Source organism: Phymastichus coffea, unplaced genomic scaffold, assembly GCF_024137745.1.
Source record: "Phymastichus coffea isolate CEN01 unplaced genomic scaffold, Cenicafe_Pcof_1.1 PCOF00203, whole genome shotgun sequence".
Taxonomy (NCBI): domain Eukaryota; kingdom Metazoa; phylum Arthropoda; class Insecta; order Hymenoptera; family Eulophidae; genus Phymastichus; species Phymastichus coffea.
The window spans coordinates 85,649-102,291 of NW_026707014.1; the positions used below are offsets into that span (position 1 = coordinate 85,649).

The 16,643-nt window shown below is 38.4% G+C and overlaps 1 protein-coding gene across 1 annotated transcript; it reads right to left on the reverse strand.

Annotated features, from left to right (window-relative positions):
* Window positions 1-19: 19 nt before the first annotated feature.
* On the reverse strand, window positions 20-15,538 carry LOC131673896 (intermembrane lipid transfer protein VPS13B). The gene is made up of 49 exons (XM_058952262.1): window positions 15,388-15,538; window positions 14,912-15,122; window positions 14,662-14,839; window positions 14,506-14,587; window positions 14,237-14,412; window positions 14,054-14,157; window positions 13,723-13,975; window positions 13,459-13,643; window positions 13,168-13,377; window positions 12,853-13,109; window positions 12,642-12,784; window positions 12,402-12,574; window positions 12,149-12,325; window positions 11,793-12,081; window positions 11,572-11,734; window positions 11,146-11,500; window positions 10,889-11,027; window positions 10,664-10,831; window positions 10,381-10,604; window positions 10,105-10,318; window positions 9,831-10,035; window positions 9,585-9,762; window positions 9,204-9,527; window positions 8,932-9,135; window positions 8,752-8,867; window positions 8,340-8,688; window positions 8,148-8,264; window positions 7,955-8,071; window positions 7,623-7,892; window positions 6,950-7,564; window positions 6,787-6,882; window positions 5,466-6,726; window positions 5,327-5,409; window positions 5,073-5,251; window positions 4,629-4,998; window positions 4,397-4,558; window positions 4,133-4,332; window positions 3,906-4,056; window positions 3,677-3,827; window positions 3,428-3,616; window positions 3,221-3,369; window positions 3,027-3,155; window positions 2,438-2,951; window positions 1,974-2,378; window positions 1,734-1,910; window positions 1,497-1,667; window positions 1,235-1,428; window positions 818-1,171; window positions 20-250 (listed from the first exon to the last, which is right to left on the reverse strand). Exons 2-49 carry the CDS (start codon window positions 14,996-14,998, stop codon window positions 20-22), a joined length of 11,238 nt encoding a protein of 3,745 aa, XP_058808245.1. The 5' UTR covers window positions 14,999-15,122; window positions 15,388-15,538.
* Window positions 15,539-16,643: the final 1,105 nt, after the last annotated feature.

The window sequence follows — 16,643 nt, forward strand, 5'->3', positions numbered from 1 at the left end:
ACAAATTTATGTAAGATATTTAGATCACCGCGAAATCGTGGTCTTGATTCTGCCTTTTAGCTACGTTGAACACCGATAGTAAATAGCCTAGTGAATCTGAGCTTATATAGAAAGTTAAGTAGTTTTCTGGATCTGTTGGTACGCTGTCCAGAATTTCGGATTGAGTGTCGCTGTTGGTTGATACACTTGCTATTCCCGTACTACTCGTGCGCAGAAACTCGGCTACGCGCGCTCGCATCACTTGATCCATCTGAAATTGATGATTTTAGAAAGATAATTATTATTATATTTGTATGTTGAGTTTAGTGAAGCATCTAAATTCAAAGCATGATTTTTATTTCATTAATTTTCATAATCAATGATAACGTTTTATCAGAACAACACTCAAATAGAATATTTCATTTAATTTTCACATTGTCGAATTTCATGACTTGTTTATAATTTTTATGTAATAAAACAGATGGAAGTTTTGGTTATATTATTTCCTAAATAAAAGTCTACATAAAATAAATACCTCATCAATTTGCAATTTTATTCATCATCTTTTCCCGAAAATCAAAGAAAATACTGTTTGCGTTTGCTCATATTCATTTCAAAATCAGAATCCTTAATAGCAAAATAATGAGTTATATGAACGAAATTATTCTGAGATATTCTTTTTTAAGATAATTATGAAATTATAAATAATTGTTTTTTTTAATTATTATTTTTTATCAACGTTGAATATTAAGCATTTCAATCTCAAAGTTACGGCTGCAACGTCTCATCAAACAAATTAACGCTTATGAGCTAACTGAATTAACAAGAAAATGCTCACATGAACCTCAAGCTGCTCAACAGTAACGGTCTTCCGCCTCTCTTGTGAAGGTGAGTTACTAGAACAATACAGTCTTAACATCGTCGTCTCGGACGAATGATCAGCAGCAACCAAGTCTTTCAATGAGTAAATTTTCTCTACGCTATCCTCTGCCACATTAACAATTAGAAGCGCCTGTCGCGTCAGTACCAAAGTAACTGATCGATTGCCACTCTGAAGGAGTGCGTAATCGGCACTGGCAACGTGAAGAATACTGTCGTGACTCTTTGTCAGTAAAGGCATTAATCGCCAAGCGTAACGAAGAGACGTGACCGAAGAGCCATTTGAATATTGCACCAAAGGTCTGTTACGAGGCTACAAGAGAATAGTATCGATAGTGGTAATTTCATTTTAAATATTTGAAATAAAATTACACACCAATGGCATGGAATTCCATCCAGTGCCCTGCAGCAAGCCTTGCCCTGTAAGAGCGACTAGTTCAGCAGCACCACTAAGGGGTTTCGTAACAACTCCAACCAATCCAAGGCCGACTCCAGCGACTAAACCTCTGGTCGACGTTTGACCTGACATCACTTGCTGAAGAGGATGATGCGCAAGGCCAGCTACCGCAGCTATCATAAAAACAAACATTGAAAATCATCATAACCAAATGAAACAGCGACTATTTTCATTCACTTACCAAGTAAATTCATGCCTAAACCAGTCAGGCCTTGATATAATCCTTGCGCGACACCTTGAGGTCTCGTACGTCGGAATTCTTCTTGACGTTGCAGATGCTCCTCGTCGAGCGTCAACCTGTCGAGATTGCGCGCTACGCTCGACGCCAGCTTCGTTACTGAATTCACAGTACCTAAAAAAGGAGACAATTGTAAATGCGACGTCTTTTATAATTGACCGATATCTAAAGTAGACCGACCAGCTGTGATATGCTTAACAAGACTCGCGGAGCCGTGAGTAACGCCGACAATGAAACCCCAAGGGCCTTGCAAAAGTCCTCTGAATGGCATCGACACAAAATCTTTGATGCCAGAACCAAGTGCTTGTGCTAAGCCTCCCGGCGAACCTAAAATCTCTAGCGAGCCAACAACCCAACCTACAAACATTCACCACAATTCAAAATCTCGTGAAGGTGTACAGTTTTTCATCTTCATCTTACCAACTCCAAAGATAGCGCCAGACAGATAGTGCATCGCTAGGGCATTGCCCAATCTGTACGGAGTGCTGACCAAATTCTTCCTATCGAAAACCTCGAAGTACAATGGCGAATGATCGAATGCGACGTACAGATGTACCGCAGTATGCACACTGAGTAAAATCGACATCGGCTCGATAACGAAACTTTGTAGACGAAGTGGGTGACTAATTATTCTTGAATCGACGAGAACATGGTCAGGAATGCGAATGTCATTGAAAGTCTGCAATTGGACGGGATTTTTCAGTGGTGTGATGGAGACAAAACACGGTGGAACGATAGACGTAGCATAATCCATGAGCAGAGTTACGAAGGAGCCCTCGACGTAGACGCTTATGGGGGCTACTTTCACAGCTACTTCCTTGCAGACTAGAAAAGCTTCATTAATTTCGCGGCTTCGGACAACAGGAAGAAAGTTAAATACTGACCTCTATCGTTGCCGTTGTTCTCCCAGGTAAGATCGATAGTTAACAAAGAATTCTCCACAATGTTTTTGATATTTTTCTTTAAACTGTTACTCAAATAAATCGACACATCCTTCTTGACAAATGGTTTCTGGCTGATCACTACTACAGGAAAATCAAATCCACCGTGCTCGAACATCTGATTATCCAACTGTAGATCCCCAACGTAAACACTCAAATTACTAATACCACTCTTCGAGTCCATGATTAGTATCGTGTCGGTGATGCTCAGACTTGCAACTTCGATTCTTTGTGCGTTTCCGTTAACATTTTTCATTATTATTATCGAAATGCCTTGTAGATAGACACTCGCCGAGAAGCTTCGCAATTTTTGTTGTTTATCGTCTTCGTGATTGACGAAAACATGGCGATGAATTTCGGACGATGCGTTTACACGTGGTGAGACAGATAAGTCGGTCTCGAGGCTCTCGTCTTGAGCGGAAAAGAACGTTGTCGTCGATGTTGAACTGCCAGGTCTCTGTTAAATACACGAAACAATTAAGTTTGGAGATGTAGGCTTTCGTTAAGGTAATAATTTTAACAATTTAATTACTTTTATGTTAGTAGGTATTCTTTCTTCCTCTTGCGTGAAGGACGAATCCTCCATGACAGATTCATTTTCTCGAGGCGGTAGCTGCTTCTTCTCGATTTTATTTCGGATTTCTTGAGCCGTGATTTCCGTCTATTTGAATAAAAAAAACACAGTTAGTGTATGGGTGAATATATCAAAGGGAAATACATGCTTACAGAAGACATTGAAGTTATGCGTATGAAAATGGTATAACAAACAGTTCGCATGATAATCTTTATGTCTCCGAAATTTTGAAGACGAACCACTTGCTCTGACGGAAAAGACGACAGATCAATCGGCCTCGACCAATTATAACTATCCTTGCCTATAAAAATCTAGTTCAGCTTTTAATTCATAAAAAAATTAATAACAATCACACATACCTAAATCGTCTTTATCAAACTGCTCTTCAGCATTCGGTAGAGCGCATATCAACATTAACACAGGCTTATCATTATTGTTGGGTAAATCTGGAATTTTGCTACCCAAAGTCGGCATCGAGTAGTGACAGGAATATTTACTCTTAATATGGCATTTCCAAGTGAAATGTTGCGTATCTGGCAGTGTATCAACTGTAAAAAAAACGCCATCTTTTATTCGCTAATTTAATACCAAAAAATGATTTATCTTACCTGATTCTTCGTTGGCTTGTCCGACTAGAACTTCGAATGAACATGTATTTTCGATGTACATTTGAGGATGTTTATCCACGTAGACCATAATGTAGACAGTATTTTTATCTTCTTGAGTTGTTATCACGAGGGGAATAGTACTATGATCATTCTGCGATAATAATTCACTTTTTATTTTTTTTACAAAACAAAATTCATGGAATGAAATAAATAAATGTTAAAGGTTTACCGGGATAGCAACGCATCGCCTACTCAAATTTTGATCCACTCGAATTGGACATGACCACGATGCATTCTCTATCTGCAGAGAAATGTATAATACAAATGGCTCTTCGCTTTTTCCGTACACGGTGTTCCACTCTATTATTGGAATGGCATGACTACAAAAAGCAAACAAATAAATAAACAGTTGTAAGCATTAAATTTCATAAAAAATAAGATTTGTCGTGAACTTACTTTTGGTCGGTGAAAGGTTCAACATTAATACTCTGCGGCATAAGATCATTCAACAAGCTCAAATTAGTAAGTGACCCCGGTACTGCTAATGTCGCTATACGCAACTCTATATTAGTCATATTTCCAATCGCATAGTTGCTGCATATGTGGATGACGCGCATGTCTTTGTGTACGCTTGAATTGATGCTCAACATGCATATCTAAAATAAAATTATAAATGAGGATCTTTGTTGTAATCCTTGTTGTACAATCGAGAATACTGACGCTTGAACAGCAATCGATATAAGATTTGACGTTGCCTTCCAATGGGATCAAACCTTGCACGCGAGGCATGTAAAAGCTTTGACTCCAATCTGGCTTGACTAGTTGCAACGGAGATGACATATAAAACGTATCGCTTATGTTTACGCCAACGTGAAAAGTCCCCTACAGAGAAATGAACCATTTAATTAAAAAATCATACAATAAAGCAATTTCTACAAAAAATAACAAATACCTCGAGTTTGGGTGGTGCAACGATTCCGTAATGTGGCAAACGACACAGTTCAACATCCTGCGACAAAATAGAAACCTGCGTTCCCAACGAATTCAGCATCAAAGCCCAAGGTTGCAGCTCCAACAGCAAAGTGCTTGATGCCAATCCTGCGTCCACATATTTCACTTGGACGTGAGTCTGCGGTTGATCTGCAGGTATCCATGGACGAAACTCATCTGTTTGAAATGGCCACTTTGGCTCATCTTTCAACGACTCCAGTTCGGAAAGGATCATTTGAATATTTTCCTTCTCTGGGCGTTTGAAGAACTTACGTTGATCAACCGAGCTGTAGGATAGCGGTACATATGGATTCGACGCGGATACGCCAGATCTGAAATGTAAAATTTTTATTCGTTTGGGCATCGAGTGAGGAATGAAGGCTGATTGATCGATGGAAGTACGTACTCTATCTGGAATGTGAGTTGATGAAAATGCTCGAACGTTCCAGGACAGTATAATTGCTGACGCTCGCCGCAACCGTTGACCAGGGTGTTCATGGATACTTTTAGAGATGGAGTTTCTATCTGAACTTTGGCCGAAACTGGTAGGTATGAACGGATCATGTAAAGCGGACTGATTATCGCCTGAGTAATAAATCGGTTTTTATGAAAAGATACAATGAGAATTGAGCAAAGTTCAATTGAGTTTTCGAGACTTACGAGAATTTTATTCCTACCGTTGATTTTCTCCACGATTACTCGTACCCAAATACTAATAAACTGTCCCTTCTCTTGTAAAGGCACTGCAAACAAATATTGTGTAATTTATATCGTAAAGCAGTAATCAAAGAATTCTCACCTTTAACGAGCCAAGGTTGACCCCACCTCGAATTAGACTCAAGCGGTATATCACCCGTCCAAGCAAGGTTCGCCATGCCAGAGAATCTCAACCTCATAGCCATGCTATTTCCGTCGCTCAGTACAATCGACGGTGGCCGACTTTTCGCTGGTATGTGATAGCTATCCCTGGAGACGACAGGACGTTGTTTCGTCGTTGTGTCGTATTTGACAAGACGCATCTCAAAGCCATCGGTCATTTGATTCGAGATGGTCAATTGTCCTGAGAAGGTAACGAGCTTTTGAGACGCCGAGAGTGAAGTGATGCAGATGGAAACGACCATATCAGTAGACGAGTTTGGAAAGTCGGCGTCATAAGTATCGTCGGCGTTCACTGTGAATGACTTGCTCCACGACCATCCGTTCTCTTCGACGGATATACGGAGAACTTGATTGCCAGCGTATCGCCACGAGTAAAAGTGACACTGCCGACTTTCCAGCAAAATACTGTCGTCGGTGCCGCTTTGCCCGAACCTAATCGGTATGTTCGTGTCGTTGGCGATGACGTATATCGTGGTAAGAACCAGCATCTTGCCGTTGTCCTGGCCCAACATGTTATTCCACAGATGAGCCGAGAGTGCGAGAGTGTGAAAAGTCGACGGACTGAGTTTGATGGAAAACGCGTCAAACGTAAGCGACATATCGCTACCGTCGATCAACGAAACTTGAGCCGTGATATTCGCGTTGTCGAGGACTTCTTGCATGGTAAGTAATCCGTAATCCAACACGTGGAGTCTAATGTCACCAGCGACGTTGAGCAGCTGAGAATTTTCTAGCCAGCCGTTGAAATGGAAATGCGCGTTCCGATGCTCTAACAATCCGAAACACTGAGTCTCGGGGATCATTCCATTCAATTTGAATTTATCCAACGGTACCGGTAGATTATCGTAGAATCTCTCTATTAAGTGATTGTAAAATAATACTTGAATAGCTTTAACGGCAAGTGCAACTTGCACCCTCGGGACGATTCGTGGGTTGAAGTAAGAGTCTACTCTGAGACAAGCTATCAGAGCTTTGCTAGACAATCGACTGGACCGTAACAATGTTATCCGCCAAGTACAAGCTACTGCTTGAAGAGGTGTACGGTCAGGTAAGTCTAAACGGTAGCTGTCGGTTTCCGAGACGTAGAAGTCTACGTAGCGCTGATACGACTGATGAGTGTCGCTCCAGTACTCGATGGCGCAAGGTACACGTTCTTCCGACTCGTCACTATCATCGAGACTCTGCAAACGTATCGAAATGTCAAGTGATGCAGTACACATGGTTGAAGATAATGTACTTACCTCGATGGGAACTGGACTGACGTGGATTCTCGTGAGTGCACGTGGATGAGGATATCGCCAAGCCATGGTATGCTTTGGAGATGTTGAAAATACAACCTTGAACGATACGTCGAACGTTGAGATATTCGTTATTTCATGAATTTTTTCGAATGGGAATACTCACTTGATAGGGAAAAGGAAGTTCATCGGAATTGCCATCGACGAATTGAAAAGCTCCAGATTTCAAATCGTCCTTGTAATGTTGCTCGTGCATTGTAACTCCAATAGCATCGTCTTCGTCAACTTCCATTGTTTCATCATCAGCTTTCAATCTCGCGAGAATCTCACCCACATCTCCCAAAATATCCTTTACAGATAGTATGTGTCTCGGTCCGATATCTAAATACAAACAATCGCTTTCCGCTTGGATTTGAATCAATGGACCACTGCCGGTGGTCAGCCAAGATTCTTTGACAAAGTTCACGCTTGCATTATAGCTGCACGGATTCAACAGCACCGTCAGTCTCGAATCTACCAGAGCGGAAACGACCAACGAGTCACAACTGAGTGTGCTGAAAATGCGTTCTGGCCGAGGAATAGTAGTTAAACTGCCGGACAAAGAAGCGAGGCTAAACAACAATTCAGAATTCGACTCGGACTTAAATGAGAAAACTAGTTGCTTGCTACTGATAGTTATGTCTGGAATACTTGTTTTCGATATTTGAGGTCGTGTTGATGGCATTGAGGCAGGTAGATCGACGCGTTTGGAGCTTGTGTCACTTGTAACATATTCAAATACCTATAAAGTTCCGAATTTTAGCATTCGTCCATACGCTTGTATGCTTATTATGACTTACTTTATCTTTAATGTACAGCAGATCGTGCAATCTTGATAATGAAGCGTGTAGTTTCGTTGGCCGACCAATTTCAACGTAAAACTGTAGATTCTTACCGACAACCATATCGCACTTGACTACCAGAAATGACGGCGGTATTCCTGTGTCTGGATGAGATTCACCACTTTTTGTCTCAACGAGACAGACTTTGAAACACGACTCATTAGGTATTGTCGACGAATTTTCGGCTAATTTGTCACCCAATTGCAAAGCTATGTCGAAGCATGAAACCTACGAAGTTTTTTTGTTATTAGTTTTACGGCGATTAAAAAGTGATTGCATTATGTACACACCTGCAGTTTCTTATCGAAATTTTGCTGCGAAAAATAGAAATTTGGTTGATTTGCCATCGCGTAAAGAAGTGGTTGTTTTAGATTAATTACATCGTCTTTTTCCAATTTACTTTTACTCTGTGGCAAAAAATCAAAGATATTTAATTATGATTATGAAATTTCATGCTTAAAGATTGATGTTGCATTGACTTACAATATCACAGTGAAAATCACCCGGCTTCTTAATATCGTATATGATCATTGTAATTTTACCACAGTTTATCAAAAATTCAAATGGCATGAATTCCAATGTTTCTTGTAGAGGTTTCTCCTGCAATCTCACCAAAAAAGTAATGAAACCCTGTTTAAGCAAACATCCATTTAACACAAAAACAATTTAACTCACAAAATTAGTAGAGTTAATGCTCAACATCTCAAAATCAACCCCACTATCTTTAGCATAATCAACCTCGGACTCGGCAATCGCTTGTCTAATTGGAAAGTTACTACGATAATCTAATGCGACAGAAGTTCGCCTAGTAAAACTCGGTGTCGTATATATTTCCATTTGCTCGTACCCCTCGGAAATAGTTAAATCGGTCAACTGAGCGCTGAGAATCGTCATCAATTTTATTTGATCGAGATTAACCATGAATTCCAGATCAGTTAAGCAATTTATTTCAGCTGCGCTAGCACACACCATAGTTTCAGGTTTGAACACGACGACTGGCGCTAATATGAAACTAACATCGAACCTGTAAGAACGAATCATCAACTTAGTTGTTGTTATTTGCTATTATGGATTTTTGTTAGAATACCTTGTTATCACAGGTAAAGTTGAGAAATGCGGTTCTAAGCTACTACCATTTCCCAATTTGTTCCACTCTACTGCAGGATTTTCGTTCATTGTATACAGGTACGACTGAGACATTTGCTACAGACGCGAAAAAGACGCCATTAAAACTCTGAAATAACTTGCTTATGAGAAGAATGCATACCTGAGTGACACTCTGCTGATAATCTTTCCAAGTGGTTGTATGCGCACAAATACCATCCACATTTATTTGATACTGACGATCTTCCACTGCCGAACCAGGTACATTCAAAATATTCGCTTGCGCAGCCAACTGGTAAATATCAGGTCGTAAGGGTGATCTGCATATTGGATTTTCTGCTTGCGGGGTTATTCGAATACCGTCCAACTATAATTTCAATAATAAATGTCATCGAAATTACCAAATAATTTAATACGATTACACAAACCACTTGCCTGTAACATCAATAAATCGTGCTGAAACTCTTTAAGTGATTCCGAGGTAACAGGTAGCATCACTCGTATTCCTTTGAATTCAAGGTAAACCAACGGTAAATAATCGTTTCTTAAATTAGTCATACTGGCAAAGGGTGATAAAGCATTTCTAGAAGTTTTGGCTGAAGTATCAACATGTGTTTTTTTATCAAAAAATGGTCTTGCGAACTGCATGTATTTTGCGAGAACGCTGGGAGGAAGGATCAAGTCAATCGTTTGGATTCTTACGATGGCCTCCGTTATGAAGGAATTTGTTGCTTGCAAAGCTTCAGTTCTTGCATCTTTCTGTAAAAAAATTATTTTAATCATTTTTGAACACCAAACTTGACTATTTCATTTCACCTTTTGAGGTTTACAGTTCTTGCGAGCACCCCATCGTGTGTGTACATTTCCAGATTTAGCAACCGTCAGAGTTAGGCTCATAAAACCCGAATCATCGCTTTTCTCGAAGCTATCATCTTTGCCACAGAGTATGATACCGACGTAATCGCCGAAATCCCAGTTTTGTGCTTGCGGATTCCTGTTTTACAAAAATTCGAAACTCGTGACGAGAACATTAACTTTAGATATTCAACATGATTACAATACCTTTTATAGTGTAAAATTGTGCCAGTAGTAATTTTGTGCTTGAGTTTGAAATACACCGAGTGCACATCTACGGAGGTAATGATATCTTCGAGTTCCAGTACTAATTTTAAAGTGGCACAATCGGATTCTCCCATCACGTATAATTTCACAGCTACTTTCGTTATTGTCCATTGTATGCAGGCTGTGAGTTGCAAGTCATCTTCATCTAACAATGAAATATTTTTAATTCATTTCACATGATTCATAAATAAAAATAATTGGTATTATTTCTTACCTTGGGTCGAATTATCTTTAGCGGCAGAAATACTAGATGTAGAAGTGACGTCTTCGGGATACGGTAACTGTGATGGACTAGACGAACTCCTAGGCACAGTTAAGGATATATCTTTAACTTCTTTCAAACACCTACTTGGCTCGCTTATCTTGCGCACTGGTGAAATTTGTATCAAACTTGCGATTTTTGTAAAAGTATTGTATAAAAACGTTACCTACAAGGTACAAAAAAACCGTTATTCAATCCTTCAATTACAAAATACCGCAATATATTTACTTGTTCTTCGGATATAGAAACGATAATAGGTGAAGTATCGACGTATAAACATAGGCTCAATGCTGCAAACTTTTCTTTCGCTGCGACAATTGTTGAATTTTTGGCAGTTAAGTCGAAAGTAGCTTTGAAATAAACTTTCTTTATAAAATTCTTCAGCGTATTGCTATTCAATGTAAAACACTCGAAGTTAGAGATTTCAATGGTCCACGGGAAACTGTGCGTCTCTGTAGAAAGAACAATTATTTATTTGTAGTAAATATCAATCGAGTGGTAAGATACTTACGTTGAATTTTGAATTTTTTGGGAATTATAACGGGAAGTTTGTGTAATTGAAAGAGTGATTCGTCTGGTTGAATATTCGAGGAATGCACATTAAAGATCGGCGTTCGTATCACTAAAATTTTCAAAGCAGTATCGTTCTTCAAAGCTTGTTCCTTTGCTTGTTCAATCCCTACACAAATAAATTATTACTAAACATTCTCTTTTATAAGTTGACAAAAATTGTTACCTGCAGCTCCAATTCCACTAATACTCTTCGTTGGAATGTAAACCGTGAGATTTCCCACAGTCCCAATTAAAATCAGTTTGTTCCACCATGGATGATACTCAGTCAATCTCTCCGCTATCCTCGTTTTCTCTGTCATCTCCTGCGAGTAATATTCACACAAACTTAATCTTCGGCGCGCTCTATAAATGACAACATAACACAAGCGATCGTTTCTTTTTTTTTTTTAACGATCTCACAAATGAATTCATTATACGTACGTTTGACTCGTTGAAGCTATCGCCACGCATTAACTCGTCAGTTTTCATTCTAAACTTTTCCTTGTCCGACGAGCTGTGAACACTCTCGTGTAAACTAGGAAAAGTTTTCTTACGACTGACTGTATTCTCGACGGATGTGTTGTCGGTAGTGGTTTGAATGCTGTCAAACCGAATCAAGTGTGGAGTGTTGAGCTTGTAATAAGTTACACGATAGTCGAGCCATTGAAGAAGCAAAGGGTCAAAGCAACCATTCATCGCGGCAATTTGAAGGGATAAAAAGGTGGGATGACTCTGGTTTTCAGGATCTTTTGGGAATTGCAGTACTAAATTAACTAGTTTTTGGTTTTCGATTGCACTGTAAAAATAAGTTATCGCCATCATGTCGATTTTAGAAACAAAATTAAAGCTGCAGGTGACGGAAAGTACCTTTGATCGTCTGCTTCAGGCCCCGACAGTATAAACACTTGTTGAATTTCGTTGTGAGCGAACATTTTGACGGAATTCACACTCATTGTACCGGATGTTATCGATGCGGATGAAATGCCCTCGTGAGTTATGTTCTCTAAGCATAGCTCGATAAAAACTGGAACTAAAAATAATATTCAAATCATTATCTCTATGAAACATTATATTTTTTGAGTATTCACTTTTTTCGTTGCAGGCATCGGCGAAAAGTGAAGAAGACAAAAGTGGATTGTTGGAATCCATGGGGTGTAGAAGCGAGTCAATAATGGAGCTTACAACCATAATTTTGGTCTTGGTGCCGGTGATAGTCAGAGAGTCAATCTTCAAATTGTGCGAGTAGTGGATCGTGTTAAGATTTTTCCAGTAATCACTGTAAAGCAGCGAACGGAAACTGTATTCTGCGTTGGAAGGTGTGATGATAGACGTACGAGAGTTGGTTTTGAGGTAAACTTGACTTCTAATTCCTTGTAGCTACAAAATGATAATGTACGTCATGAACATTATAATTATTTTCCCAAATGTTTATTAGGATTCTTACCTGAACTTCAACATTTCGGTAACATTGAGCAAGCATCTCGGCTGGAATGTCGGTTTGCTTTGACGCGCAAGCAATTAGTCTAAATGCGTAGAGTGGCTGCTCTAATGTTGCCGAAATCACGTCACATTCGATGCTGAAGAACGGATCGTCGGATAAGGATGGCACTAATGGCAATATCTAAATATATTAAATGAAAAATAATTAACACACTAATAATTAAGTATTAATTAACTAGGTAAGTAGCTTATCATACTCGGCTTTCAGCGAATTTGCGTTGCCTAGATAGCCCCGTAATACGATGATCGGCAAACTGAAACTGAATTGCGCTCTTTGTAATGTAGAAACTCGTCTTCACCACGGGAGTATTTTCTCGTAAAGCATCGTATTCTTCTACTGTTACCGGTGGTAATTCCTCGAATGTTGGCACTGAAATGTTTGAATTTATTTAATAGATATAGTTCACGTTTGGATTTTTGTGATATTTTTATCATACATGGCTTTGGTACAACGTGAGGAGTATAATCGTATTTGTCAGCAGCTTGTTTGATTGCATCTGTGCGGTGAAGCAGGCCGGAACATAATCTCAATGTAAGATTTCCTACACCGTATCTAATGTATCGCTCTTCGTGGAAATTACTGAAAATTGAAAAATAAAAATGTAGTTGAGCGAAAAAAATAATTAATACTGACCTTTATTAACTCACCTATATTCGTAATTCGATGCAAACTCGGCAATGTTTTCAGGAGTGCAGTCTCCAGGTGCTTCCATGTAGTGGATATAATTCATACAAAAAGCAGGGCATCTTTCTAACAACATTGGAACTGCATACGTTGTAAGATTATAAGACACGTCTTTTTTGTAAATTCTCTTTTTCCCTTGATTCTCTAATGTGTCGCTGTCAAACAACGTATCTTTCAAATATTTACTATTACTTTCTCCAGCAATTAAATACAGTGGAGGCTAAAATAATAAAATAGTTAGTATTAAGTGAAAAATTCTGATAAGATTACATTTTTACCTGCATCCCGTCGACAACTTCTAAATATCCACAACTACACGTTCCACGTGGATATAATCGAATAGTTCCAAAACCAATTGTGAAATTTGTCATAAAAATTCCTTGTAAAACTGCATCGAGAACAGCTTCGGAAAATCGAAGAGATAAAAATGACTTATACTTAATTTTTTTAGACTTATAAAACAGTTGCTCCTTCACGCTCTCCACAGTCTGAAATAGTAAATGAAATTAAAGACATATTTCATTGTTAATAAGTAGCAAGGTACATGTTTTATTTGTATTCTTGCATACCTTAAAAGTAATTGTTGCGTCATCAATATAAAAACCGCAGTGTATAACGTTATCTGCATAAGCCAAGCGATCTTCATTAGACCATTCACCGTCCCATTCTAATGGTAGGATAGCCGACATTGTATTCCAAGCCCACATACCCCAGCTATTGTCTGCTGGTAAATTAGCCACTTGACTTGCATCTTCTACAAAAATAAATTAATCTTTTATTTAAAACAAATGGCACAAGTAAGAAACTTAGAACGAAATATTTTTAACATTGACCATTTGAACCACTTTCACTTTCATCCACTAAAATGGTAGATTTTTCTCTTGTATTTGAAGAATACTGCCCAGATTGTAAATATGAAAGCAGTGCAACTAATCGCAATATCATAGGTATTTGCTGCTCTGTGATACTAAATTCCATTTTTTGACAGTGTAGATCAAGCCTTACTTTTGATGCTTGTTTTGCAGTATTGCTGTGATAACTCATAATCAAACGTATTGTCATTGAACATCGATATAAAACTGGATCCTACAAAATTAAGTTTGAATCTAAGGATAGCAAACTAATATTTAAGAGCTGTTAAAGTGGAAAAATCAAGGAGAATACCTGATAAATTTCTATTTTGCCAGAAGTGTCCATCTTGTCGAGGCATAACGTTAAATCTTGGATACTGATCATTTTTTGTAGTTTCATCTCATAGTTACTAATATCTATTACATAAATAAAATATAATATGCTATTGAATTTATATATATTTACTATTTCTAACATAATATTAAAAAAATATACCTGTAAATGCAGGTTCCCATTTGTCGTTAACAGTTTGCATGGATAAAAATCTAACATTAATACTAAGAACAATGTCCTCTTCAACATACTTTAATATTAAATTATTGCAATTAATAGTAATATTATTAATAACTTTTGTGACAATGCTTTTTATATAGCCTGGTGGAGCTTCTTCTCTGGATTGGAAAATAAGTAATAATTTATTTGTTATTAACAGAAAAGTTCCGTTTTCAATTTTTTCATTGTGTTAAATGTAGTACAATACTCACTGAGATACCGCTGATTTTCTGAAAGAAGACGATGAAAAAACATTTTCTGATTGCATGTGATCCTTCAATTTGAGTATACATTCTGTAATTTAATTATTTCAATTAATATTTGAAAGATATTCTGTAGTCTCTAGAAATCATTAAAAAATTATCCACCTATGGTATTAATGGTAACAACAATAGGTTCTGATGTGATTTTAACCCATGGCACGTGAATCAGTAATTCATGTATGTGGCCACTGACAAGAGTAAATGGAAGATTTAGTTGTTCCTCCAGAACTTCCAGCCGTAAATCAAGATTTTGAAATAATGCATCCCCACCCCACAAGGAAACCTAAATTAAAACATTTTCAAATTATCATTAAGTAAAATTAATGATCTAAAATGAACATATGTTATAGTTAACCTGTGACTGCTCTGGTTTAAAGTTCTTGACATATTTTTCAACATAACTCAAGATAACAGGAGTTATATATGATTCTAATTTGAACATTGCAGAAGTTCACATGAAGTCTCATGCTTTCTTATCCTTCAGATGGCTTTTAATTTTACTTGTGATTACTTAGTGTATTACATGGAATATGATTAAATAATTTATATGTCAGTCATCAGCAAATCTGTAAAAGTAGGATTTTTTGTTGTTAATTAATTATAGAATGCAAATCTCTATGGCTCATTTAGCAGAACAAAATATAACCAAATTCTAGGCTAATTTTATTTATCATTCCAGTTAACGAACAATTAATTAACAGGTATGAATTAAATTGAAGCAAATCAAAACAAAAGTCTTGGTTAGAAAAATTTAAAAGCTTTGCAGAATCCCTTTTAACCATACAGTAAATGATTTATAAGCAGTTAGTCATTGCTCGATGCGCATCTCACCTTAATAAACAAAATCGTTATAATTGCGACTAGAAGGATTGATTAGCAATGCAAATATTTTTTCAAATTTCAAATTTAAACATCGTATAGTATACGTTTGCGGTTAAAACACGTTAAGTCAAATGAAACTATTAAACTATCCGATTCACCATCACGGTAAGTTCAACACGTTTGGTTTGTCGATAAGCCATCTCGTTAAAAACCATGAAAAAAACTAAAGAACCGAATACTCGTTTATCTATCAAAATGACGTTGACGTCAAAAGGTGGGCAGCCGAAACGATCAGCTGATGTGGATTTTAGTTCGCAACTGTCGGCGCTGAGGTCGTGACGAGGGTGGCAATCGGAACGTACTCGCGCGATCAAGTTTTCTCGGCAAAAACATTTACAAACTCGTCTGCATCGATATCTTTGTTTATTTTTTCTAAAACATTCCATTTCCATTTTTCTCGTATATATAATTCAGCTGGCTCTTAAAACTAAACACCGACAAGCGCACTCGTTTTTTCAGAATGGCTTATTCAAGAAGTGATATTTGCCTTGAATTCGATAAAGATCCAGTGGACATTGTGGCACAACTTGCTCGTGCAACTAACCGCACTGGAAGGCAGCACCTGTACTTGTACAGATTGAGCAACGCCGTTCCGAGCAATTTTTGGCCGAGATGGCAGTGATACTGTGCGAAAATTGGAGATTTAAGAAACGCGCTTGCCGACATCAGAAGTCGGACTATCATTATCGTAAGCCGTGAAGAACAACTGATCAGTGTCTACGGCTGGTATTGACGACCAAAAGTTCCTCGTAATTCTCTAGCAGCGCGTTGTGGGCGATTTGCGCACAAAAAAAGCACGGATGCAACGCCGATTGCCACTTTCGGTCGGTCCGCGTACACTCAGGCCGTAAGCTCTCACGTCTCCGTCCACGAAGCATCGCATCGAATCGTAGGGGTAAGCTGGACAATCGAACCAGTCGACTCGGCTGCTCGTCAGTGGCGGCACCTCGTCTGGAAAGGAAAAGGCGCGCCCGAGCTGTCGATCAAGCACAGAGAGATCGCTCGCGGAATTGGATTACCGTTGTCGAATCGATTCACGTTCAGCAAGCCGTACAGGAAGCTAGCGATCGACAGGCCGTAGATACCGTAGTGAACTTCTCTGCAATCACTCTAAGATTATTTCCGAGCGATTCGCGGCATGAGCCACGTTGTCTCCTTATACGCACTTCTGCAGCTCGAAGGGAATGGGCCGTTTGGACAACAGG

Excerpts from the sequence above, each read along its gene's own strand:
- LOC131673896 (XM_058952262.1), bottom strand. The coding sequence starts at position 14,998 with ATGTTCAAATTAGAATCATATATAACTCCTGTTATCTTGAGTTATGTT. Across the intron at positions 12,575-12,641 it reads TCACGTTGTACCAAAGCCAT|TGCCAACATTCGAGGAATTA; the intron begins GTATGATAAAAA and ends CAAACATTTCAG. Across the intron at positions 5,410-5,465 it reads TCAACCTTGGCTCGTTAAAG|TGCCTTTACAAGAGAAGGGA; the intron begins GTGAGAATTCTT and ends ATTTGTTTGCAG.